Source organism: Pygocentrus nattereri, chromosome 5 (genome assembly GCF_015220715.1).
Source record: "Pygocentrus nattereri isolate fPygNat1 chromosome 5, fPygNat1.pri, whole genome shotgun sequence".
In the NCBI taxonomy this organism is placed as follows: Eukaryota; Metazoa; Chordata; class Actinopteri; order Characiformes; family Serrasalmidae; genus Pygocentrus; species Pygocentrus nattereri.
The window spans coordinates 28,458,161-28,485,478 of record NC_051215.1 but is presented as its reverse complement, the minus strand read 5'-3'; the positions used below and the strand labels follow the sequence as shown (position 1 = coordinate 28,485,478).

Below are 27,318 nucleotides of genomic sequence, written 5' to 3'. Positions count from 1 at the left end.
TCTTGATGCATTTTTGGAGGGAATGTGTAATTCATCTAGCTAATGTTAGTTAGTTCACAGTTCACTTTAGTGTTTTAACCCGTTTTACGCTCACTGTACTTCAACTATGGATTATAGTGTGAACTTGCTAAAAAAAAATCCCAGAAAAATGAGTTATTAGTAATAGTAATGGACAGTGCAGAGTATTATTACTTAATTATCAGTCTTAAAATTCTATGTATGCCTCAGTAATTAAAAGTAAGTTTGTATACAGTCATGTTGATTTTCTATGTGAAAATAAGTTGTAACATGTACTCTCCAAAGAATAGACTTCTGCACATTTTGGAAAATAAAAAGTTACGGTAAAATTTGATTTTCCAATATGTTAAACTTAGCAAAGACGTAGAAACTGGCAAAAATGTGTGGACTGTCATAAACCAAGTTTGTTCTCTGTAGAAAATCCCTTATTTTCATTTAGAAAAACATTTTTTGATTGGGAATGTTCAAACTTTTGCATACTACTATGTACAACAGACATCTTTCTAGAAATCCACCTTATTGCAAAAGATGAAGGAGAAAAATTCCCATACAGCATGAGAAATAAGCACCACGACTCAAACAGAGGAACCTGTTCTCTGTTTGAGATGGGGTAATGATGTAATAATAGAAAGGGTAAAAGAGCACTACGAGGGAGATTAACAGAGGGTTTCTGTTAAACAGAGAACAGATCTGTTAGATAAAACAATGAATAGATGTTATTTTTTTATTATCTTTTTTTTTTGTTATTCATTTTAGACTTTCACAACTGCTGTTAGATCCCATCTCATGGGTCCTGAGGGTTGTTGTCTCTGAGCTAGGTTAATAGTTTTTGATGTTGACGAATGCAAGGCCAATCGCAGGAGATGCGCGAGGCAGATTGTGTCCCGGTGACAGGAAAATTAATCTGGATGTATTGATTGAGGCTTCGCTGGGCTGTGCAGGACCATCCCAGCGTCTCTAGAGATGAGTGGATCAGAACAAACAGCACAGACTTGTTGCAATACATTTCTGATGTTCAAAAAACCTTGACTGTGTAATAGATGTAGTCTAGTTTAAATGGTTTGCTGATGCTGCCTGTGTAAGGGTTCTGTGTGGATGTACCACTCAGCAGTTCAGCCTACGTGTGTGTCTTGTGTGTGTTTTGTCTGCGAGTGTATGTGTTGTGTCTCTATGAGCGTGAGGTGTATGTGCGCAGGTGGCTGCTGCGTGCTCACTAGTGCAGCAAGTCCAGCCCTGCAGGCCAGCACAGGAAAAGTGATTGAATTCGGAGGGCAAGAAAGCTGACAAATCACTAAAAACTGCCTTTAAAGCGCCATAATAACGTCGTTCATAAATCACCGCTGACAGTTTAATCATCCTCAGGTCTGGAGTCTCGTCTGACGGACCGGACAGCGATCCCCAGTTGGCCGAAAGAACACAACCTTGAGTACACCGTCCGTCTGGTCCTATTTACACCCCGAATCCTGAAACTCTAAAAAATAAAGCTACTCTTGGGAACCTTTTGGGGGTTCTTTTATGTTTCTTTTTAATTACGATTCATGTTTCCAGAACCTTTTCAAGACAGATTTGGTTACATTTTTCCAAGAACCCTTAATAAGATGTTTCAGAGAACCTTTGCAAACCTTTTAGGAGCTCCACAGGTGAGGTAATTCAAAGGCCTTCAAGAAACCTTTGGTATCTAGAATGCAGCTACTATACAGGAGCATCTGTATATGTCCACCTAAAAGTCCATCATCCCCTGACAGATTAATTCAATTACCACCTCACCACACCATCGGCTACCTTTTGAACTGGCTTTTAACGTGCCCGCATGCAAAAAAAGTGTTTTTCTTACTCTGTGCATGTTCGGTGGTTTCTTCTAGCCGTTAGCAGTATGGCTTCTGACAGGCAAAGAAAGTGGCGGTGAAAAAGCAACAGCTAAGTGCGGGTGTAATAACTGGAGCCGCGGTATCCTGGAGAGTGAGGAGAATGAGGCTACATTCACAGGCGTCACGGCTGATGAAAGTCTCAGTGTATCCTGTTCCCTGCGTGCAGCAGGCTAATCCTCAGCACTGCCGCTGTGTTTGAGCTGTCGAGTGCCAGGAACCAGGGAGAATAGCAGCCTGTTGTATGCACCACGCAGATACAACCAAGCTTCGGTGGAGTGGATTTACTGTTTTAGATCATTATCACTGGGTATTTATAGAACTGAGGTTAATTCCCTGTTGCTGTTATAAATATCACCTTCGACATAAGGAGAGAGTCAGCATTAAGGATTGATATGAGGAAGTTTTGGATCATTAGGTGAGGCTAGAAATGAAAGGAGAGGTCTGAGAGCCCAGCTGTGAGCAGAGGACCAGGAGATCTGAGAAGTGTGATTGTGTATGTGTGTTTGTAAGTCTCATATGCTCATATTTCCCTTGAATTGTTCACCTAATTGTGTCTTAATAACGCAGAACTTCTGACCTCCAGAGAACAGTTGCAATGACTCACTGACTATTTTTTCCATTGTCATTAGAGATGGCACCATTGTGGTACCAAGTGTCAGTGTCGAGCTGAAACTGGGTGGGTATTTGGGGAAAATAGAATTAATGTGTTTCAGTCTTGTGACACATCTATTCTGTCTGCTGTGATGTTGTGAGTTGTGTAGGGTGGGGTAGTAGAGTGTTTGAGTAATTCCAGCAGTGATGGCAAATGGAGAAGAACCAAAGAAAACATAGTAGTAAGACTAGTTCAGGGGTCGGCAACATGCAACTCAAGTCACATGTGGCTCTTTTACTGTCCTGATTTGTGCTTCACAGCATAATAAGATTTTTAGATAAAAGTAAAATAATCCTCCTTTGCAGTAAACTACAGTTTTAAAGCTTAAAGCAGAGCAGCATAAGTCTATGTTTTCATTTCTATAGAATGTGTTAGCCTAAAAATGACACATTAGCACATACTGAGACATATTTATAGCCAAGATAGTAAAATGGACATAAAATGTGGCTCCCAAGGTGGTTTGATTTTTGCTGAAAGAAGAAAATGGCTCTTCTTAACATTTAGGACTAGTTTTGGACTAGTTGATAGGTTAATCTATTACAGAAATAACTTGCAGCACTATGCCCAAGTCCCTTTTTGAGAATTTCTGTTCCATTAGGTAATTGGAGTTCTCAGGATTGGCCACTGCGAAGGAGTATAAAGCATAGAGGTTTTTTTTCCCTACTCTCAAGTTCCTTTTCACCACTCTGTCACCACTGTAGCAGCGATATCCCTTATGTGCCAGCGCGACTCCTCACACCGTCGCGCTGTGCGGCCAACCTGATGTGCCTGTCACCTTTGAAAGGAAGTTCTCTCCTAGTGCCACTCTCTCTCTCTCACAGCCATAGCCTTGGATGTCACGGCAAAGGTATAAATCACCATTGATAACAACGCAAGTGTCATTTACGGCCATCAAAAGGGCTCTTTTGAGCCGCAATTTATTGAGATGAGCGAGAGATGCCGTTTAATAGACGTTTAGCCAAAGCGCCTGTCCAGGGCAAGCTCAGAGCACAGGCCATGTATCTGATCAAGAAAGGTTAGTTGGCATGTGCTGTTCTTGTAGTGTGCTTTGTACAGTTGTTTTGGATCACCCATTAGCACATAGCTTTCCTGATTATTGCCTATTACTAACCTTTCACATTTTCATTTACCTAGCTTGGAATGATGTAGTTACCCTGTGCATTCGTGGGCCTTTTTTGTGTGTCCTACTAAATAAAAGAGGACTTATGGAGGCTTTGGAATATGGATTGAAGAGGTCATGGAAGTGGCAGGCATTTAAGTGTGTGTGTGTGTGTGTGTGTGTGTGTGTGTGTGTGTGTGTGTGTGTGTGTGTGTGTGTGTGTGTGTGTTTGTGTGTGTGTGTGTGTGTGTGTGTGTGTGTGTGTGTGTGTGTCAAGAGTATGTCTATGGCAGCGAGCCATCCCCATTGTAATTACATCTCTCCCTCCTCCTTGGTATGCCCCTGAGAATTGCACCAGAGAATTCATCCTCCAGTAATAGAATTACACAACGCACAGTGGCGGCAGCTAGGGACCAGGATACTTAATGTCTTTTATGAAATATTAACAGAGTTGGTGGTTTTAATTATCTTTCCCACCTTATTAGAATGCTCCCTCTCTTTTCTCTCACTCTCTCTCATTTCTCTCTCCTTCTGTTTCTTTTCTAGCCCCCCTCCACTCCATTCCCTTACTTCTGCTTCTGCTCAAGGATAATATGGTTGGTTTAAGAAATGGAGAGTTATTGCTTCCTTCATTAAGTGACAGAAGGGATTGTGCGTAATTACAGTGATTATCCTTCATCCGTCTTCCTTGGCTTTCCTGCCGTAGATCTCAGCTGTAACCTCTTCAAGCAGAGTGTTTTAAAACAGAGGCAGCCCTTGCAGCACCTTTGTAGACCTCAGCCACTGTGCACTGAAGAAACTGCAGGGCAGTGGTGCAGTAAAGAGACCTTTTCTTCAGGCCTTGAGGCAAAATGGGGCACTTTGCTTTCCTGCGGCATCGTCTTAACCCACTTTTTTACCTCAGACAGCCAAGAAGCTTAAACAACTTGGAAAAGAAAAGAAATTAGGCTTTATAAGGATGCACTGATTGGTAATTTGATTCAGATATCCCTGATTTTCCATGAAATCCATTTGTCAGTGCCATTGTATCTGCTAATGCACACACGTTTACAAAACGTAGAAAATAAGAATAGATCCACCAGCATTATGGAGAAATGTAACATTTATTTGCTTAAGCTTTAAGATGAATGAAATGCAGACGCAGATGGCCAACATCGCCTAAGTACCCTGCTCTTCCGGAATGCAATAAATACATCATCATTATTAATGATATTGATAAATTAATCCACCCAATATCTTACTTACAAAATTGATCTGGATTATTAGTTAACCCCGCTGAACTGAGCGTCTCACTGGTGATCATGTATTTCTATTTCAGGAAGGCTTCTTAAACTTTTCACATTCTAGTGTTTTCTATCACTGTGCAAATGATCCACAAGGCTTCCTTTATTGTTGAATGCACTATGATTTTTTTTTATTCAGATCACATTTTGGGTCGGTAAGAACTTATTTTGTTTAATCATAGTAATGATAATACCACAGTGTGTAACCTGACAGAACGAGACAGATGGGTGCGGATAAAAGAAACAAATAAGGCTTTACTAGTTGGTATGTTTTCCAGAGTTGTCATCAAAAAACAGGCACAGGTCAGATCCAAAAGTGTCAAAATACACAGGTAGAAAAACATAAAACAAATCTAATCAGGCAGACAAAATCCAAATAGGGAGAAGGCAAAAAGAAAAAGTCAAAACCCCATGCATACCTCAGAATGAGTTAACCTAAAGCCCGGCTTAAATACTAACCCAGCTAACCACAAAATATGGACAGATGCGATGAGTGAGTAATCAGGTGAAGCAGATCTCTGATACGTGGGCTGGTCTGATGTCACAGTCACATTTTGGTCTAGAGGGTTCTGGGAAAAGGAGTCCATCAGAGAGTGAAGGCTGGGGGGATATGTGACACAGTGTTTCATGCAGTTTGTGGGCCAAACTAAACAAAACTCTACAAATTTCTGACTTAGATCACTTTCTTCACATAACCATGTTTTTGCATTGGCTGTAAAGGGTTAAATATACAATAGGTCAGATTGGTGGAGTGACATTCTAGCTCCTTTAGGTTGAGGCAGATCAACTGGCTCTTTCAGCTCCCAGACGGCTCTTTGTTCAGCAGTTCAACGTTCAGCGTTTTTTTCCAAAATGAGCCTAGGTGGTGATACTCTCTATCACATAATTTTTAATAAAACCTAACTAATTAGCAAACACTGCATTATGTTTTGTCTAAAAACTGTTATAAATAAATCTGAAACTATCAAGATGTCACAGTGAAGATCAAAACATCTTGCTATTCTTGCTGGATTTGGCTCTGAATCATTATACTATACCAAGTGGCTTTGCCAAGAATTACATAAACAGCATGAACAAAACCAGAGACACAAGAACACAATAATCAACAGGTGTTTGGGATTATGGGTTCCAAAGACACCCAAGAGAGAATAATGATGAATATTCAATTGCAGTGCCACAACATGCAACCGTTTGTTTTAATTTAATTAATAAAAGTAAAAAATTAAAAAACAGCTTCAGTTCCAGTCAACTCTTAACATTTACCTAAAAGAGCCAGTTAGAGCCCTGGTTCATTCACAAACAACACATCACTGGTAGATATATTTTGTTCTGTTTGCAGTGACTTAAGAGTGTGTCTTGTGTTTCTTGCAGAGATCAGCAGGGTACGGAAGGACATGTACAATGACACGTTAAATGGCAGCACAGAGAAGAGGAGCTCGGAGCTGCCAGATGCTGTGGGTCCCATCGTTCAGCTCCAAGAGAAGCTCTATGTGCCTGTTAAAGAATACCCTGATGTGAGTATCAACTCTTGAGCTTTTACGGTTCTTAAAAGGATTCTTTGCAGCCATGGTAGAACCACTAAAGAACCTTTTAAAAATCTGTTTTTGTGAATAAAATGTGTAATGAAAAATGAAGAGACTTTTTAAGTCTTTTAACAAATTTTTAATGAATTTCCACACAATGTAGTTTATGTACCAGTTTTCCCCACCTAGAAGCCAATATCAAAGCCAGGAATCATCGAGAAGCCTTTATATTTGTGGTGAAGAGTGTAATGGAGCAGCACCCACATAGAGTGCTTTTAGTTACAGCATCAATGGAAATTACAATTTGCTCAAGTATGCTATTTGCATTTCGCTGTTTTGCTCTTTTTGAGGAAACTCAATCTGTATGCAGAAAATAGAAAGCAAAGCTAGAGTGCCAAAAATTGTTTTGCTCATACCACACAATGAAAGTCGGGTGCTCCTGGATGTCAATAAAAGATTACTTTCCAAATAAATATTCATACGCAGACTCTTTGCTAAATCTTCATAAATAAGTAAATGGAATTGTAAATAACTCTGTGCAGCTGCATACAGGATTGCCCTTATTTAATTACAGAGGCATACAAGTCAATGTAATCTGGTTTTCCCTGCATTAGGATATGGGCTCACGTCCAATTTATTGATTTCATTAGGAGACACTTAAGTAGTGAGGTTGCATACCACGTTTTAGTTCTTTTTATGGGCCCATTTGATCTGCTACGGACCAAACGGATGGTTTGTCATAGGCACTTACTGCAAGCCTGAGCCGTCTGGTATTTCAATCATTTACTTTTGTTATTGTTTACAGCATGCGCTCTGGAGGACTTCATCTTTCTGTCTCATTTTAGGCATGATTATCATCTCAAGGCCATAGATTCTATTATCGTAGCTGAATAGACTGCATGCTTGGCGTCATTTGAGATGAGGCTTGCTGTAGTAGAATCTAGTCTAAAATGGTGGTTTGTATCCACTGCATCTCTCTGTCCCCGACTGTTTTCTTCAGTAATGAGGGTGACTTTGAATTGTACCTCGGCTTTACAGTTTGTGTTGAGTCAGACACGCTCACACGCGTCACCAGCTTCCCAGTGGTTAACAAACCTTTTAAGCAATCGCTGTCAGATCCAGCTCAGCTCAGCCTTGTGGCCCAAGGGAGCGTGCCCAGCTCTGAGCTGATTGATCCCAATTAACTTGTTCCGTCCCTGCTTGATTCCTGCATGGGCAGCATTAATTGAGCCTCTTCAGCAGGGGCACGAACACTGTTTGGAATCAGTACCCCCCATTTTGCTGAAGTTTCTTGGTTTCCAGGTTTTATTTGGCCATATTCCCCACAGGGGGAGGCATTGGTACCAGAACGTGCCACATTCTGCTCTGAGGCTCATCTGTTTGACTAATTTATGCTTTAACAACACACACACATTATTTAAGCCACTTATACTTCTGGGTCGCAGGGGGTGCTAGAGCCTATCCCAGTGGTCATTTGGCGGAAGGTAGTGAACACCCTAGGCAGGTTGCTTTAACAGCACCCAGAATATTAGACCTGTGTAAGAATTAAATAAATATAACTCCTGAATCTTGGCTATACGTGTTATGAAGAGTGGGAGAATACATTGGAGAAATCTGTCATTATTTTGTGGCAAAATATTTGACCACAGATAAAAAATGTCTTTCTTAAGATTGTCTCAGAGAAATTAAGCAGATCTCAATATCGTATTAATGACGAATTACTGTTTTCTGAACTTCCTCCTAAACTCCCTTCTGGAGAGAAGAGGAGATTAACAACAGCATTTAATTGTAAGAAGTTCTGGTGGTGAATGAAAAAAGCATGAGTTCTCCTTCTGCGCTGACAGACTGCTGAAAGAGTTCTATAATGTAGAGCTGTAAGAGTTAATCAATATGTGTGACACTATTTTGATCAAAGTGAGAAAATCAGAAGGTTATTTTTCATAAGCCAAATTACAGAAGCAGTAGAAAATGGCTTAAGTTTCTCTAATTTCAAAAAGGACTTCATGTCTAGGAGAAGCACATGGGATATAGAATATTTCTTTTGTCATGCAGAACATCTAATACACTGAACAGAACAGGCCTGTCACAATTAAGCAAACTCTATTAATAATTGTAAAAATTATTAGTAGTTTACATAATGCACGCTTTAAAATATCATACTGTACTCTTTTAATCCACAGGCATACTAAACAAATGCAGTCTGCGTTTAATTGGGTGTAACCAAGACTAGCCCAGAGAATTGGTGGCAAAAAACCCTCTGTGTTGGTACAGTTAGCATGGTAGCTAACAGTAACAACACAGAACCAACATAATTATTTTAAATAATTATAAACTTGTGAGATTATGATTCTGCTAATTGATCTGTAGCAAAAACAAATTCAGATAACTGGCATGGTTGGCAGCAGGTGAATGATGTGTGCAGCTGCAGTTAGCCAAGGAGCTAGCAGTTAGCAAGCTGGCTAACCCTCTAAAACAAACAGCAAAAGCAAAACAGTAAAGATAATATTACAGACTCTAAACTGATTGCTAAAGTTTCTTTCCTGTGTTTATTTATAGCCAATGGAGAAAACATTCAAAGGTTTTTCCTGCTACAATTAGCGTTTCCTATCTTTTGAATCTTTAAAGAAGCTAAACGTGGGGCTAGGAGTTGATTGCAGATATTTAGAAATTGAGATTTCCATGCAGTGTCCATATAGTGTTGTTCAAGTTAGGCTGCATCCACACGCACAAGGAGCAAGAGATATTCTGCTGTCAGTGTCTACATAGTCTGTATGAAAAATACATCCTTCTACAACACACACATCAATAGTCCCACTGTATTTTACTTTAGACAAAGGAGAAACAAATTAAAATGCCATTTTGAATGGCAATGAAATGAAAATTTGCGTACAATCAAATAATATTGCATTTCTCACGGTTTCCCCTTGTTCCTGTGTCTGTTTCTTGCTCTGTGTTGTAGCCATGTGCTTTCTGCCATGTGCTTGTATTTTTGTTTTGGTTCTTGTGCTCCGCCCTTTCCTTGCCTTCCCTATTAGTATCCTCACCTGTCTGTAGTCTCTGTCTCCTCTCTCGCCCAGCTGTTCCCCATTTGTTGTAGCCTTTATCTAGCCCTTTGTTTCAGTCGGTGTTTGTCTGGTCTACTTGTCACTTTGTCTGATGTAGTTGTACTTTCTCCTGCCTTGTGTTTTGTGTGCTCTTTGTGTTTGCTTAGTGAGCCTGGTATCGGTGTCCCTGTTTGCAACAGTAATGACTTAAGTCATAAAGTTCAGCATGTGGAATAGCCTTTTTTGTGTCAGGCCTAATTTAGGTAGCACTAGTACTCCCTGTTTCCTTGCTAAAGTCGAAGATAATTAATATTGTACTTTGGCTTTCGAAATGATGGTTATTGTGTGGAATCAATCAGACTTGAGTCCAAAATTTCTGGAATCAAAAAGCTCTAGGTAAAAGAAGCCCGACCCTTTCAGAAGTTAGCACAGCCAGAGCAGTAGTGGTGCTGTTCAAGGACGACCTTAAGTTGAATTTGACAGGGAATTTTGTAAGTGAAATTTATTTGCTCTGAAAGTCACAAATTCAATTATCACAGCAATTTCAATTGATATCGCTTATGATATTGACAAAACTAGTTGACTGGGCCTTTCCAGCCTCAGTTACAATAACTTTTTTTTTTGCCACATAGTCTTTTTAAAGGCTTCTCAGTTTATCTTTTTCCAGTAAGCTCATATTTGAAAGTCTGTAGGGACTGTTATTGTTCAGTCTTATTTTTTGTTTGGGCTTTTTCTTAAATTCAGGATACTCTATTAATCATCAAACTAATCAGGAGATTACTAATATAGTTACTAATATAATCAGTAATATCCTGCCTTCCGCCCGAAGACTGCTGGGATAGGCTCCAGCATCCCCCCGCGACCCTGACGGAGAAGCGGCTTAGAAAATGGATGGATGGATGGATGGATAATCAATAATGGCAGCCGTACACTCAACAAAGGATCTTATTTTATATAAACATTTTATGTGTATTTATATTGCTCAAACAGCTGTAATAATTCCTATTTTTCTAGCAAAAAAATTAAAAAAGCATTCTGAATTAATACTGTTTACTGAAAGCGATAGCAGAGAAGCCACAGTCACAGAAACAAAACTGCACTGACCTGCAGACTGATCCCTGGTTTTAAAGCAATAGTCTTGCAGTGAATGTATTGTCTTTTTTCATTGGGTGATTGTGAGAAGCTACTATGGGTGGGACAAACATCCACTATTTTCTGAATTGATGCAGTGGATATAAAATATGTTAATTGAAATACTGCCAGGCTTTTTGCCCTTTGTGCTGCACCATCCATCTTCTACATTCTTCAGAAAATTGCAAAAAGTTTGCATTTAGTGGAGCTACACTTGTTCTCTTGAGTGCTGTGAGAGTTTTCTGGCTGTGCAAAAGGCCACTGGCCGTGTGTGTGTGTGTGTGTGTGTGTGTGTGTGTGTGTGTGTGTGTGTGCGCGCATGTGTGCATAAAGGTTCTGGCTGTCCTTGCTGCTCTGAAGGACACCCAGGATCATTATTAGTGAGCATGGGTTCATTAGGAGGAATAAGAGATGAAATGATGGGCCTCAAATAACCCCCCAGCTGAGAACAGAGTCCCAGGAGGTCTAAGAGGTGTGTGTGTGTGTGTGTGTGTGTGTGTGTGTGTGTGTGTGTGTGTGTGTGTGTGTGTGTGTGTGTATTGCCACACATTTCTATCCTCTGTTGAAAATGATTTAGTCTTTACTTTGCTTTATATAATGATCATTAGACAGTACATTGTACATCAGATATGCCTTTAGATGAAATAAATATTGTCTCTAAGACAATATAATACAAGACAATAATAGAAATAGTACTGGTACAAATACAAATAGTAAAATGTACAGAATTATTTCCAAGTATTAAACCTGTAAAATTTCAGCTGCTGTATAAATAATTGTCTTTTTTTATCAGCATACAGAGGAATACACTTGAAAACCATAACCTGCATATTTTTATGTGTGGTATTTTATAGTTTTGATGTCTTTTATTCTAAAATGTGGAAAGTTGTAAAAAAAAAAATATATATATTTTTTTGTTTTCAGACTTTTGATGTTTTGGTACAAATGGGAAATTACTTCTCTAAAACTGTACTGGATTACTTATTACTCATTTTTATAGAATACAAACACTAATTAGAATAAATATAATTAGAATAAGATGTCTTATGAATGGCAGATGCAAGTAATGTAACTATATCAACTTTTCAAACTTATCAACTAATCAAACTGTGATTTCAAGAATTTAAACTATAGCATGTTACCCTCCACTCCAACAACACTACCCCCCCCACCCCCCGCATTAATGCACACCCCCCCCCACACCCCGCATTAACCCCTTTCCAGAAAAGAATTAAATAGCTTATTAGCCACTAAACCTTCACAAATTCTCTTCAGCAGACTACGGCCCTCTAATTATCACACCATGATAGTGGGTGAAAGACTGTTATGTGTGGTGGCACCTGGGCATCTCCATTTGTAGGGTTCAAAATCTCCAATTATTTCTTCATAGGTGGTCACTGGTATTTCTAAGTAGGGGATAGGAGGGGGTTAGTTTTAAAGGAGAAAAAATACATTAAAGGGAGAATGCTGAGGAAGGAGAAGGGGGAATGAGGGGAGGGATGATAACCAGCTGTGGATGCAAAGTGGTGATGAATGTGAGGGTATGATGAGGTCAGGGAATCAGGGCAGGAGAACAGTGGCCTGGTCTGCCTGATAAAAGAGAGGGAACAAACTCATACACACCCTGGCGCCTCACACACTCGTCTCTGAGACAGGCATGCAGCGGCACGGAAATTAATTTGCTCCTTCAGACTCGTGCAGTGGTGCTGCTCTCTTGGCAGCACACACCCCGTTCCAATTTGGTGAACAATGTTATTAGAGTGAGAAAGACAACAGAGCTAGAGGAACATCACTGCTCGCTGTAATTGTGAGCATTCATTTCAATGCTCATATCTATAGTTACTGCTGCGTGTAAAAGTGTGCATGTGTGTGGGTGTCATTTGCAAGTCAGAGTCAGCTGTTTGATTCATATATATGTATGTGTGTATATATATTTGGAAATGTACGTTATATGGACAAATGTATTGGGACATACCTCTTAATCAGGTGTACGAGCACCTAGTCATTACAAACATTTGTAAAGAACTGGTCATCCTAAAGAGCTCACTGAATTTGAGATGTTCCATGATCAAATGTGAGTAGTATTATTGAAAAGTGGAAGTGCTTAGAAACCGCAGTAATTCAGCCATGAAGTGTCAGACCATGTAAAGCTACAGAGTGGGGTCGCTGAGTGCTGAGGCACTTAGTGTACAAAAGTCACCAGCGCTCTGCTGATCAGTAACTCCTCTGGCATTAAAACCAGCACAAAAACTGTGCGGCCAGAACATCATGGCTTTGGTTTTCATGGCTGAGCAGCTGCATGCAAGCCTTGCATCACCATTGCCAAGCGTCTGATGGAGAGGTGTAAAGTGGCCCCCACTGGACTCTATAGCAGTGGAAACATATTCTGTGAAGTGATGAATCACACTTCTCTATCTGTCCGTCTGATAGACGAGTTTTTTGGCTTTGGCGAATACTTCAGCAAACCTGGATATTTTGAGGGACTTTGTGGGAACAGTTTGGGGAAGACCCTTTTCTGTTTCAGCATGACTGTGTCCCAGTGCCCAAAGCAAGATGCATAAAGCCATGGCTGGGTAAGAACAACTTAATTACCCCACACAAAGCTCTGACCTCAACCCCATCAAAGCACCTTTAGGATGAACTAGAACAGAGATTGTGAGCCAGGCCCTTTCATCCAACATCAGTGTCTGACCTCACAAATGCTCTTCTGCATGAATGCATAGACATAATACAAAATTTAATAGAAAGCTTTCCTAAAGAGTGGAAGCGGTTATAACTGCAAAGGGGAACCAGCTCCATATTAATGCCTATAGATATTGAGTGGGATGTGATATATATATATATATATACACATATAAAAAAAACTCATATCTAAGAGATGGTGTTGGGGTGACTGATGTTGGAGTGACACCAGAAATTGAATGTTGAGCCAATGATGTGCATAGTTTTTCCGAGATATTTCCCGCTCCTTATTTAGCAGCACATCAGTGGAAAAAGAAACTAGAACTTGCACAGTACAGCCAGAACTGTTTGGCTCTACAGTGAATGTTGACAACACCTGTGAAGCATTTAGAGAATGCTTCATTTTTCAGCAGTAGTGCATGTTGGGCGTGTTCCTGTCTCTGAGTACAACTAAACCACCCCCCCCCCCACTAAAATGTGAATGGGCAGAATATGTTTATATGGCTGTTTACTTGATGTGGAACTGAAATTTAACACTCTCAGAGATTTCATCATTTTGAAATACTGTCATCAGTTTTAAGTACCATGGTATACTTCATTACCATTATACCACCCATTCCTAACTTGTTCAGCATAATGATTTCAAGACAAATCTACCAAGAATGGTGCCATCATCGCTTCATAGTTGTATATGTATAACATGTATATGTATGCATGCTGCTGAACAAAGGGAGTCAAAAGAGCCGGCTCTTATTGGTGAACTGAGCAAACTGATATGCCTCAAAAAAGAGCTGGAATGCCCATCACTAGTGTGTGTGTGAAAATGTTAGACAGTAACTGTGTGCTGAGGGAAATAAAGCTCTATAAATGCTCTTCTCAGGGCCTGAGCAGAGCTTTTAATTGTAGCCAGTGTGGTTCAAAGTGAGTTTAGAGACAGGGAAAGAGCGTGAGGGGAGCGGGTGAACAAGAGCATGCTGTCATCTATCATTCCTCCCTCAGTGTCCTTTTCTGGGTCACGCTTGTCGGTGGCGGAGATGAGCAGCTATCACTGATTATTAATCATTATAAGCATGCGCGGCAGGATTGATTCTGCCTCAGTCCTCTCTTTGGCCTTGGTCATCGTTCAGCAAGCTCAGAAAGACAGGATGCGAGTGGGGGTGCGCTAAAGTGAGTGTGCATATGCTTGTGTCACTGTAGGGGGTTGTGTTGCAAGTGCTTTTGAACAGACAAGTGTGTTACAAGCAGAAACTGGAAATGAAATATTTTTCAGGCTGAAAAGAATCTTTTATATAATTTTATATAATCTTTATATATGTGTGTGTATATATATACATATATATATATATATATATATATATATATATATATATATATATATATATATACTTTTTTTTTTTTCAGTTATATAAAATATTATTTTGAACAGTGTAAAAGTGTATTCTGTGAAGGACTGGAGACAGCTAGCTAGCGTTAAGGTGAACTTGGCACTAAACATGGACTAAGAATCTAGCCTATTTCATCAAACACAGAGACTTGCTTGACAGTTAGCACATCTAGCCTACTTCATACAATGGTTATGTTTACATGCAAAGATTTTTACCAGTCGGAATGAATACATTCCAATTACAGATTACAGACTGAGGTGTTTATGTGCTCAATCTAGTCAACCATGAAAATCTTCATTTATATGCTCAATACAAGTGATCTGATCCAAAATGGTACATATGTGTGCATTTAAAAGTACCTGCTACCATTACTGAGAACATCACGTGAGGTCCAATCGGCGGAAGATTAGTTTTCAGTGGGAGCACTTGTGTACTCAGGAAAACGTACTTCACATGTACTTATTAAAGAAGGCCAAGAGGAAGACGTCATGTTCTGAGACGCATATGCTGGACGTCCGTCCCACTGCTGTCTTTTGAAAATCAGAGCATGAACTCTGTCTCGTCTGCAGACCAGTTTCTGCTCTGCTATGTTGAACGCTATAATGTACATTCTGATAGGAAATGTAACCAGATGCAAGTTTACATGGCAATTATTCTTCTATTTAAAGGATTATTTACACGATTACCTACCTCGTTCAATCCGATATAAACCGTATTCCGAATGGCATCAATCGGACTAGACTATTCTGACTGAAGTGTATACATGGACGTATTCTATTCCGATTGAGCTATTAGCTATTATTAACAGATTATTAGGCTGCATGTAAACGTAGCCACTGTGGCTCTGCAGAAGACATACAGTGTGCTATGTAAACTCTTCTTTAAAAAAAAATCTCACGACAAACAACGTATTTACTATGGCAACAATGTTACCCTTTAACTGTTGGACCCGAGTGAAGCAACGTTTCACTTTTTTATGTAAATTTCACATGCTTTCTCACGTTCTTCCGGTCTTTTTAGTGATGTTATGACTGGGATTAGTGGAGAACTACAGTGCATCATTTCAAATCATTTCCAGACAAAGCAACCATTAAACACAAGCTATTCATTTTTCAGTGTCAGAAAAACATCAAGAAACATGTATCTAGCTGAAAATTATACAGAAGCCTCCAACACAAGATAGGGGCGAATGGGGTAAGATTAACTGTTTTTTACTTAGGTCGCACTATCGTCAGGAGAATATGAGACAGGAATAAAACTAATGCATAACACAAGTTCAGCATGTGTGACATCAGTTGAAATGTTAGCAGTGTACTTAACTCCAATATACAACAATATAGGGGGTCCTAAAATATCACTAATTTGTCTACAGTTCTGAAACCTGAAGATGTTTTACCAAGTATCTGGGATTAAAAAAAAGCATGGCATAAACTTTTTGATTATTAACATAAACACAGTTGTCACATTTTTAGAACAGCCATATAATTACACACTTTATAGCCAGTGATGTCACATATGTATGGAAAATGTTATTAAGAATGGCAAAACAAGAGTGATGGTTCTACGTCATTCAAAAGGAGGTAAACAGAAACTGGGGCCACAAGCACTCATTTTTTGAAAACACTGTTTTTCTTCTGTAATTACATGGCATGACAGCTGCCATGGTGCGTCTAAAATAGGAAATTTAATGTCAGTAATTCCTTCATTGTTGGGAAGCAGCACTAATTTAAACACCAGATATTTGGCTTAACTGTTTATAAACATGAGGGGGTTAGATGAACCACTGGTTGAACTCACAGCCCCACTTGCCCCACAGCTACCGTTTTGGGAAAATTGCTTAGTCCAGCAACCCAGAACTACACTTTTGCTTATTTCCTCATGCGTTTTTACACAATGGCAGTTGATCAACATATCTGATGTATATCTTTGACATGCGATTGATTATATGTGATATAAACAAGCAAACAAACAAAAAAAACAAGTGTTTTGTGAAAAAAATATGCTTACCGCTTCATCCAAATGTTTTCTCTTTTCACAGCAAGATGAAAATGGTGAATGCAAACTAAAATTAGTGTGTCACATGGCAAAATTATGTATGGCTGCCCAGACACAGGTGGTGGGTCAACTTTCCCACTGGCTTATCTTACCCTACCCTGTGTTTGTAAATTTGTCCACTCTACTTTGGTGCACTCTCTTCCCACTTTAACTCCTCCATCCTTCTAATCTTATAACAACCTGCTACAGCTCTGCCCTCTCAGCAAAGCTGTCAATGACATGTTGCCCTTCAAAAAGACTAACATTCACACAAGCATCTACCCAAACACACCTCAGCTGCCTCGCTCATTTCTTTCTCATGCACATGTGAAGTGGCTAAAGGAGATATTTCTGAATATACCATGTAAGATAATCCACTTGCATAAGAAACACAAAAGTCAATGAAAATATGTGAAAATTGGAGATCAATTATGGGACTTCTTACAACCAAGTATGACCTCGTAGACACCAAAACTGTCCCAATCAGATAAACAGCACTTAAAGCTTTCATCTTTGAGAGTGAGGAGAAAATCAAGCTGTACTCTAACTGTAGATCTGAAAAAAGATACGTCAACAGAAAATGAACCAAACTGAGAATGGTGGCATGCAGCTATATCTGATAGGCTCATATTAGGCAGTATCGACTGAAGGTCCAAATGGCTTGCTCAGCTAGGAAATCCACATATTCCCCCTGAGTGCAGTTAGAAGAGTAAAGGCTACCTTGCAAAATGAAATAGGAATGCAGAGCTGAGGGGGCACAATATTCCAACTGACGGGCTTTGCCTTCTGGTACTTTTGCAGTGTTATTGTTAACAATGAACGATTAATGTAGCTACAACATAAAACACTACAATGTAAGAAATAAAGGTATTGTGCAGGTAGATTTTTTGTTCAACAGTGGTTTTAAGGTCCAAGACAAGACGGGATGTGTTGAGTCAATACAACTTAGAAAATATCATTTCAATGGATTATGGCACAGTTATGTTCTAAAGGTGCTGAGATGTATCTTTGAAGGTACCATCTCAGTCACAAGAGGGGCACTGACCCAGTGACAGTTCTGTACCTTTTTTCTAGTCTAATGCCATAAAAGCTATCAGATAATGTATTTCTATTTTTTTGAGTGAGTTGTTTTTCAGTTTGAGGGCAAGTGTATGCATTGCATAGGCCAGCATGCTGTGATTTGCATTGTCCAGGGCATTCAGGTGGTAGGAGGCATGTTGGCTTCCTGCCCTGCCACTCCAGGTGTCGTTGTTTTAATTGAATGGGGCTGAAGAGGATGGCCCCATAACTCACCTCTGAATGAGGATCTAATGAAAGCCAAACTACTGGACATTAACTGGGGGATTGGCTGCAGTAGCTGGAGCAGCTGGTCTTGATTAATATGGCTTAATCTTGTGCGGGTGTGTGCATGTTAATATGAGTGCGTTTGGAGAGTTGTGTGTGGTCTGAATTTCCGGTGCAGGTACAGGGCTCACTGCACTCACGGCCATGGCCATCTCGACACGAGTGATCGCGTTCAATGAGGCCGTAGCCTGTACATGGAGAAGGTCATATATTGGAACACCTACACAGCCTCTTATGTTGTAAGCCCCCTCCCTTCATCACCTACTCGTTTCCACCCTCGCTCAGGTTCGGCTGTGATTAGGTGTGGACTGCCGGTCAGTGGACGAGTCCTCTCATTATTTCTGATGATAATAAACAGTAACATGCACGCAGGGGATTGGGCTGCGGCAGGAGTGGCTGCGTTCTGGATCACTGCATGGCTAATGAAGGTTAATTAGGGTTCATTAGGACATGATGGCTGCTCACAACAACACCTCAGCCCCACGCTCGGCAGCCAGACGGCCCTTCAGCTTGGCCTCCTCCTGCTGACACTCCTGTAATGGCGGTGCCGACGACCGCCCAGCCGAGCTGGACTCATGTACACTGATCAATCTGGAGAAATCACTGGCCGGTGTCAAACTTCACTCAGCGCAGCTGGAAGCACCATTTTCATAAAAGTCATGTTTTTTCTGTTGAGGTAACAGTGAGTGAGTGTAAACTGGTTTGAATCGTTTGCTTCAGTACAAATCATATAATCATATCATGTTGACCAAAGCACAGTCAGAACTCAGAACAAGGGCACAGTTACTGCTTTGTGTTACCAGCATACAGTCATCAGTGATAGCAGAGAAGGACAAAGTCCAACTCCTCACTGTTGGGCTTTAGTTACATTTAGGACATCTTATGCTTTCAAATAGGGGGTATAAGATTCTAATTCTTTGGTCATACGAAGCTGAAGTCAGCTATTCACCAGCTTCTTGCTCGAATTTTCCTGTTTGACCTTAAATGGTGCAGCAGTCACATTCTGGCGCTTCAGGCATCAGAACTGATGGAATGGGAATGTTAGTGATTTTTTTATGGTTGTTATGAAGAAAAAACCATAATACACTGAAACTATATTAAGCTAAGACACTGGTTATCATAATTTTTTAATGGAGAAAATTTTCACATTTGTGTGGTTTTTTTGGTCTGTTTAGCAGTCATCTTGCCGGTTTTTCTTTTTTTATATATATCGTATCTCCATTTTTGTCATTCTTCTGCCGCCCATGCCTATAATGATTAATAATCAGTGATAGCTGCTCATCTCCGCCGCCGACGAGTATGACCCAGACTTACATAAAAGGTGTACAAGCATGTTTGTTGTCAGTTCGTGAATCTTGTCATTAGTGACCGCTCAACTGTCTTTGTAAATGTAACACGATGCCATGTGATCTGTTAATAGGAAAATAAACCTAGTTTCTGGAGCAAGTCTCAGAAATGGAGCATTTCAGATGTTAAAGTGAATGCTCAGCAATTTGCCACCCTTTCTCTTAAAGGCACAGCGTGGCCTCTCCTCCCCACTCTCCTCCCCTTGTCCCGTGCAGTAATGAAAACAAAAGACATCCTGCAGCAGGGAATCAGAGCGCAGTGCTATTAGAAGCCATGCAATAATTAATTTGCCTATTACCAGCGCCAGCTCGTTTATCTTCATAAGATAATGCCATCACTCCCAGTCTCTGGCAGCCTCGCGCGGGCGCTGTCTTAAACGGCCCTAATTACGTCCCTGCTGCCTGTTTTATTGTAGTTGATGGAAAACTCGCTTAATCTCCACTGTGCAGATCGTGTAAATAGGTCTGGGCCTTGAACAGCAGATATTAGAGATTCCATTACAGTCTAATGATTTTTCTTGTGTTGGCTTTTGCGAGCAGTGCTGGAAACAGTAAACAGGCCAGGCGTTCACTGCAGGATTTTTTTAATCGGTAACGAATGAGAAAACAATATCTTATGCTAGACTTTGGCAGAGCCGATCACAGAACTTGTTGCTGACCCTGTGCAGAACCTGAAGCTGACTTTTGCTTGAAAAAATCTAACATCGGATTGCTTCCAACCTGTCTGAGTAAAATTGACTTGGGAAAGGTCTCAAACTTCCGGCCATGTCAGCCCTAGTTGAGCCTCCAAGAAACGATTTTCACTCCAATCATGAAAAGTTGTTGGAAGAGGGAAATCAGGGCTCAACTCGGATTAAAAAAAAACACAGCCAACAGCCAGCTGAATTTGTACTTTTGGCTTTTCATTACTGCTTATTTGGTGACTTCAGTCTGGGTAAGTAGCCAATTGATAGCAATGCAATTGGGCCTATCATAGTCACAGTTAAAGTTTCTGAATTTAAGACTCTGGGTTACAGTGGGTCACTGTTACTGTTGAGCTATAGTGGAAGGACAAATAGGAGACTCATTAAAAAAAGAATAATGGTCATATGTTGACTTGGAGTAATGGTCATATGTTGACTTGGACATAGCTGAACATCATCACCTGTCCAAAAAATGGGCACACCGATTCCTGAAACCTGGTAACTGCTGCACATGAAGACACAGGCTTTAAAAGGAAGAGAATGCATGTTGGTGAATGCAGCTGTTATCTAGATCATTCAGTATTGTGACAGTAAAGGTTAGACAGAGACATATACACCTTCTCTCACTCAGCTATGCCGCTGCCAGTAGTTAGATAGTCAAATACACCAATGATGAAGTCAAACGATGAAGTGCCACTCCAATAAGCTCTGCCACAGATAAGATACTTTTTAGTTTGCTTCCACTCATAAAAGGGCGTTTTAATTGAAAGAATTCTTGGAACAGCACAGCCTCTGATGCAGAGTTTTAACCTTTTTTCCTTCAGGTAGGGCTTTTTGTAGTCAAAGGAACAAAACCAGTGCAGTACCAAAGCAGTGCTAACAGTAGGCCTACAGTCTTAAAAATAAAAAATGATGACATGCTTTTGGTTACTTGAAGATCATTTGAGTGGATGGTTCTTTAATGTCAACCTCAAGTGTTTTCAGACTGATTTCTGTCTGCTGCATCTTTACCGTTTGGTTGGTTAACATAGACAGGAATTTAGATGCTTGACCCTGTAGTTAGTGAAAGAAGAGAAAACCTATTGACTCCTAACACCAAATACTAAAGCCTATAACTGAATGTCTGACCACTGACAAGAAAAACACAAAGAAAATATCCCATTGATGAGGATTCATCACCTTTAGATGTCATATCATTATCGCTGCTCACACTGTCCACAGTATTAAAATATCAGTTGAGTAATATTTGCTATCAATCAGTCAACATACAGACACAGTAGTTGGTTAAATCTTTATCAATGACCATAAAGTGGAGGTGATGTGTTAGTGTGTTGTGTTGGTACCTCCGTGTCACTGCTGGATTGAGAATAGTCCACCAACCAAAAATATCCAGTCAACAGCAACCTTTGGGCAGCATCCTGTGACCATTGAAGAAGGACTGGAAGATGACCAAAACAAATTGGAGCAATGTATGAGCTATCGTCTCTGAATTTACATCTACAAAGTGGACCCATAAGGTAGGAGCATCTAATAGAGTGGACAGTGAGTGGACACAGTGTTTAAAAACTCCAGCAGCACTGCAGTGTCTGATCCACTCGTACCAGCACAACACACACTAACACGTCATGTCAGTGTCACTGCAGTGCTGAGAATGATCCATCACTCAAATAATACCTGCTCTGTGGAGGTCCGGTGGGGTCCTGCCCATTAGGGAATAGGGTGAAAGGGGGCTAACAAAGTATACAGAGAAACAGATGGACTACAATCTATAACTGTAGAACTACAAAGTGCTTCTAAATGGTAAGTATAGCTGATAAAATGGACAATTAGTGTAGATAGAAGGAGACATGACTAATGCAGTGCTTGGTGAGTGTATAGCAAAATGCCATGGCATATTCATGTTATTTAAATATTCAACTAACTTTTTATGAATTTTAAACAGCGGGTTTATGTTGTTATTGAGAGCAAATAAAGCTATTTATATTCCAACATGGCTAACAGGAATGCCAGTGTGTCATATGTACATTAAGCACACACAGTGTGACCTTTGGGTTTAAAATAACACCAATAAAAATCAGCCACGACAGTTAGTCAGCTGATTTGAAAAAGTAAAACTTGTAGAAAAACTTGTAAAGACAGAGGAATCAGCTTTAGAAATGCTCTTAGTAAATACATCATGAACATTATGTATCCTTAACGTTAGCTGGCTAACTTGTTGCTTGCTTTTAATGGAGGCCCCCATGTTTTTTTTTCCACTTTGTAGCTGAAACACACAGAGGTTGAACATGACCTGACCATTTCCAAGTTAAACCTAAGTACAGGGAAAGTACACTTGTATGGAAAATTTGGGCACCTCTGGTCAAGTGACATGTTTTCTTTCCTAACCGGCCACTGTTTGTTCAAAATACACCAAAACTACAACACCAAAAATTAGTCACTGCATACTTGAATGATTCAAAAATCATTTTACATAAAAAAATATTTTATATAAAATAACAGGCTGCATTAGCTGCAGACAACTGTTAAGCAGAGTTTTGTTTTGTTGGGTTTTTTTGCTGTCCCATAGATCATTGTTGTGGAGGAGATAAGCTCACATTATTTTGCAATGCATGCTGGGAACTGTAGTGCAGCTTATGGTGAAATGGGCTAATATTAATAGAAAATTTATTTTGTGGGCCGAACAGGATTGTGCCACAGGCCTGACTTAGCTTGCGAGCCTGGTGTTTGACACATGGGCTGCAAAGGATGTGCACTTACTTTCACATAGAAAAAGTATAAGCCCTAATTTGACCGGGAGTGTTTACACTTTTGTGTACAAAGGGTCTTTAGGGAGCCGAATACTCCCTAAAGAGCCTTTGTAAATTGGTTATTTAGAAAACCAGATGGCATTGCTTCAGCCACCTTTTTGTCAGAGTAATATATGCAGAAATGTGGCCGTTTAGTAGGAGGTGGCACTTGTGTTGTGGTAGAATACCTCAGACCCATTCCTGAGCTTCACCCTCAGTCACCCTGCCAGTGCCTGAAGGGGGGATGATGAAAATTTAATTCAGACCTTCCCTTCCCGACTTCACGCCCATCACACATGCATACTCACAGTCACTCGCATACCTGTCACAAACACATACACACACAAACAGAAGCAAAGTCGCAGACATTCATCAGCCACAGCAGCAGTAGAGGTGGTGAGTGTGTACAGTGCGCAGCAGGAGCGGGCACGGCACAAAAGGCCCTGGTACAGGAGCACGCTCGTGTGAAACGTGGCATCAAAGCGCAGATGACAGGCTGAGAGTGGAGAGGTGGGGAAGTGATGCATCCACTCAGGTGGAGTACTCGCTGCTGTCACATAGGGTTTGTGTGTGCAGGAAGCGTATGAATAAAGCAGCCTGCGTATCCATGTGTGTATCTCTGTCCGTGTGTGTGTAGAGGCGTAAAGCATTGAGCCTCGACCCAGTCTTCTGTCTTTTTTAGGGGAGGTTTAATGGGTCATGTTGGAAGTACCATCTCTGAAAAGGGAGTTTGAACCTGTTTTTTTGTAACAGGCCAGGTGCTGTAATGGTAATGCTTTAGCAGCATTGATGCAGAAGCTTGTGTTATTGAGGGTAATCCTTAGTGGATTTGACTAGCAGTGCACAATTGGAATCAGTCAGGGTGTAATGATGAGGAGGCAGCAGCTGAGTAGCTTTATCCAGGGGGGCTTCCAAACTGCCTCATGGTCATCATAACAAGCAGGGGTCAACACACAAGCAGGCTGGTAAACACTGGAATAATCCGTAATTGAAAATAAAAAAAACAGAAAAATACAAGAGCAAGAATCGACATATTTGATAGAATGAGAAAAAAGGAAACAGCTTAGTCTTCATGGACAAAGACAAACCAAGAACTACAGATGCGAGGCAAAGGAATAATTTGAATAAATGAGTGGAGAAACATAAGAAGTGTACTTGCTCCCTGCATGTGTATTGCATGATTAGAGATTGAGTCGTTCAACGTTCAACACGGCCTTTTATTATAGAAAAATCTTCAACTAAAGCACTACACCCAGTAAAGCTGGAGCTTAAAATGAAGTGGCTAAACAACTTGAAATGGTCAGTTAGTCTGAGTTTGTAGACTAGGGTAATGACTAATCCAGCTGAAGTTTGAATATCTGTTGAAAGAATATGATCAGTGCTTCACTAAAACCTCAGCTAGATTAGCTACACCTAAAGCTAAATAAGCTATTGCTGGTTTTACATCTTTCCTTTCCTGAGAAGAACAGTATTATATTATCCTGTTTGTCCTTCGTGGTTCCTGCCTTTAAGCTGTGATCGCAATGGCTCATGGGAGCTTCTCCCATGACTGGCCCCAGGAACAGAGTGGGATTAACTTTCCTGCCACTCTGGAGTAGATACTTTCCTTTTTTCTTCTTTCTAGATACTTCTCTTCTTTTCTTCTTTCTAGATACTTTCCTTCTTTTTCCAAATAGATGAGTTAGACTGGAATGTCAGCAAAATACTTTATATTTATTTCAGATTAAAAAGAAAACAAAAGATCGGTTATTGCTTATTGCTGTGTAATCAGAGTAATTTAGATTTCTATTAATGCGTTTTCTAGTTTAAAAGGGTAGCTTGTGAGGCAAAATAAAAACCTATGAAATTTCAGCTTTCACTCTTACGTTCTTGACATATTAAACAAATGCAGCGACAGCTTTAAGAAATCACGGCATTAATGAACAAGTGCAGATTAAATGGCAGACAGAGTTTTTTTCTTTAAGGGTTAAGCAATTAACATCCTACCAGGCTCTGTAACATGTATAAAAAAGACTCCGTTGACCTTGATTTTGGCTCAAGATGGCCAGAGAAAAAGATTTGTGACTTTGAAAGAGGGGTCTCATTTTTGGGGCACACCGTGACAGATATGGTATCAGCTAACATTTACTTCATGACTTTTTTTTTTTTGGATCATCTATGTTGCAATTTCATGCTGTAAATAAACTGAGCCAACTGAACATAAGCCTGCTGCATCTGAATGCAGTTGCCAATAATGTCAGCTGTTTGGAAAGTTCGGAGATTGTGAAGAGGTGACATGTTTCAAATCAGTTCCTGTCACGTGTGGTGTTAAATAAACAGTGTTGTTGTCACTGTTGCTTGTGGTTTTCAAGAAAGAAAAAAAGTACTTTAGTTGCTAGAAGTCAGCCCATCAGCTAGTTTGGCTGTAAAGTGGTTATAAAGATCAATCCGCGCAGGCCTAGCTTTAACATGGCTGTTAACAGTATCAGTCATAATTTGCAGCAGGTTGATGATATATCTTTTCTTGCATTATGTATAATTTTATCTTTACCAGTACAGCTTTTAGTACAGTATCTTTTAGTGCAGCTGAGTGGTTTTTTGGCTCAAGCAGTAAGTCATCTTGGGCCAGTGAATGCCTGTTGCACTGTATACCATTAGACAGTCATCACAGTACTTTTGTGATGTAAAAGTTACTTCATATAATTGTATTTATAAAATACAGTGTTATATACAATGTGAGCCCTTTTTTCTGATCCTGCATTTCTGTTAAGCTGCTCTCTCTTTAGACGTAGGACATCTGCATGACGTTGTCCTTCTGCCTTCGAGGAATATTCACCCACATCTACACTTCAAATAAAAAGAAGACATTTACCGCTGATATTAGCCCAATCATGCTTACCCACTCTCAATTAGATAGAGGGGCCTGTTTTTGAGCACAGTGCCAAGGAGGAGCAAGGACACTTGTGCTTGCTGAAGCTCTAACTCGCTTCCCACACAGCAACTGATATGACTGTCATTGTATAACTTTTCTCACTTGTTATTATCCCTGTTTTCCCAGTGTCCGATTTTTTTTTCCTGCATAAAGAGCGCCGATAAATTCTCATTCAGAGTGCCAGAGCACAGTCTGGTCATTTGTAAATAGAGAGTGCTGACAGAATAGTCAGTGGGAAATTCAGAATGATGCGAGCGCCTGACGTGCTGGCTGAGTAGGTGGAAGGCAGGTGGAAATAGAAACAGCCACAGAGCAGATATTTTCTTCTGTTAGGTTACAACACGTTCAGTTTTGCTGAGCTGGTTTTGAATGATAGGATTAATTAAAGCGACTCAGATTAATGAAATGAACTGCGAGGGCCCACTCGTTTCTCAAATTCCAGAATCTTCTGGCACTCAAGTGTGAGTGCTGTAATTTCAGATAAGAGTGCTTTGATAGAGCTTTTCGAATGCACCTTTACAGCCAAGCCTTTTGAAAATGTAAGGCTTTTAGTTTCACATTGCCTCCTGAGTGCAATAGCAGTTACTAAAACAGTGAAGACCTGAAAAAGTGTTGACCTAAAAAAGTAGGCTGCTCTTTGAGAAGAGGTAGGGAGACAGTGACTCTAAATAGTCTAAAGCAGTTTCAGTGCTGCACCATGCATATTTTTCCTGCGCTAACTCACCTAATTTGAGTCATCATTTAAAAAACAGTGGTTTAAAGAAAAATTACACTCAATAACACTGAAAAGTTTAATGTATTGAATATTGAAGTAAAACTGTTGAAGTGTTGATAATTTCTCCATTTAGTATAGTAATTGGCATTAAAATTTGACGGAAGATTATAGAAAATGATGATTTATTTCTTCTAGATTTTAGGACACTCACATCTTTCTGGACTTCCTAGAGCTATCTAAGGAAATTCATAAGGCATGTGTGTTTTACAGAGTAGCCAATGACTTTAGCAATAACAATGAGAATGACTTAAAATATTGTGGCAGGAAGACTGAGAATGTTAAATAGTAGATGAAACATGGCTAAACATTTTATTAAGTTCCGGTAGACATTTTAGAGAAGTACATGTATTTACTATAAAATGTTGCCTATATATTACTGGACACCTTCACGATTGTATAGAATGGGGCTTACAGAAAATGATCTCTGCTGGAAATACTAAAAGGAATGGTGTACATTTACATTCTCTGTGGGAGTGTGTATTTTTCCTACCTTTCTGGGAAGGAATATTGTATATGCTGGGTAAATGAATTGGGAAAGTCTTAGCAGTTTGCCCACAGTTCACTGGGCAACAAAAAGACAAACTTAACTGAGGTGATTTCAGGATTGTTACCACAGACCTGGTATCAGCTGTAAGAATGGGTGGATTTGTTGGTCAAAGCTGCCTCTTATGAAAGTCTTTTAGCTAGGAAATCTGATCAGTGTGGAAAAATAGTAAGGTGTGGGAAAATTTGTGGTGTAATATGCCTTTGGATG

The 27,318-nt window shown here is 40.0% G+C and overlaps 1 protein-coding gene across 5 annotated transcripts in view; it reads left to right on the top strand.

Annotated features, from left to right (window-relative positions):
* LOC108420546 (protein quaking) overlaps positions 1-27,318 on the top strand; it is a 132,197-nt gene that overhangs the window by 31,378 nt on the left and 73,501 nt on the right. For all 5 annotated transcript variants that reach the window (XR_005130322.1, XM_037538795.1, XM_037538796.1 and 2 more), the window contains exon 2: positions 6,292-6,434. Coding sequence is in view for 4 of the 5 variants with exons in the window: in XM_037538795.1 (XP_037394692.1) it covers positions 6,292-6,434 (143 nt within the window). In the remaining variant the exon portion in view is untranslated. The remainder of the gene's footprint in view (positions 1-6,291; positions 6,435-27,318) is intronic.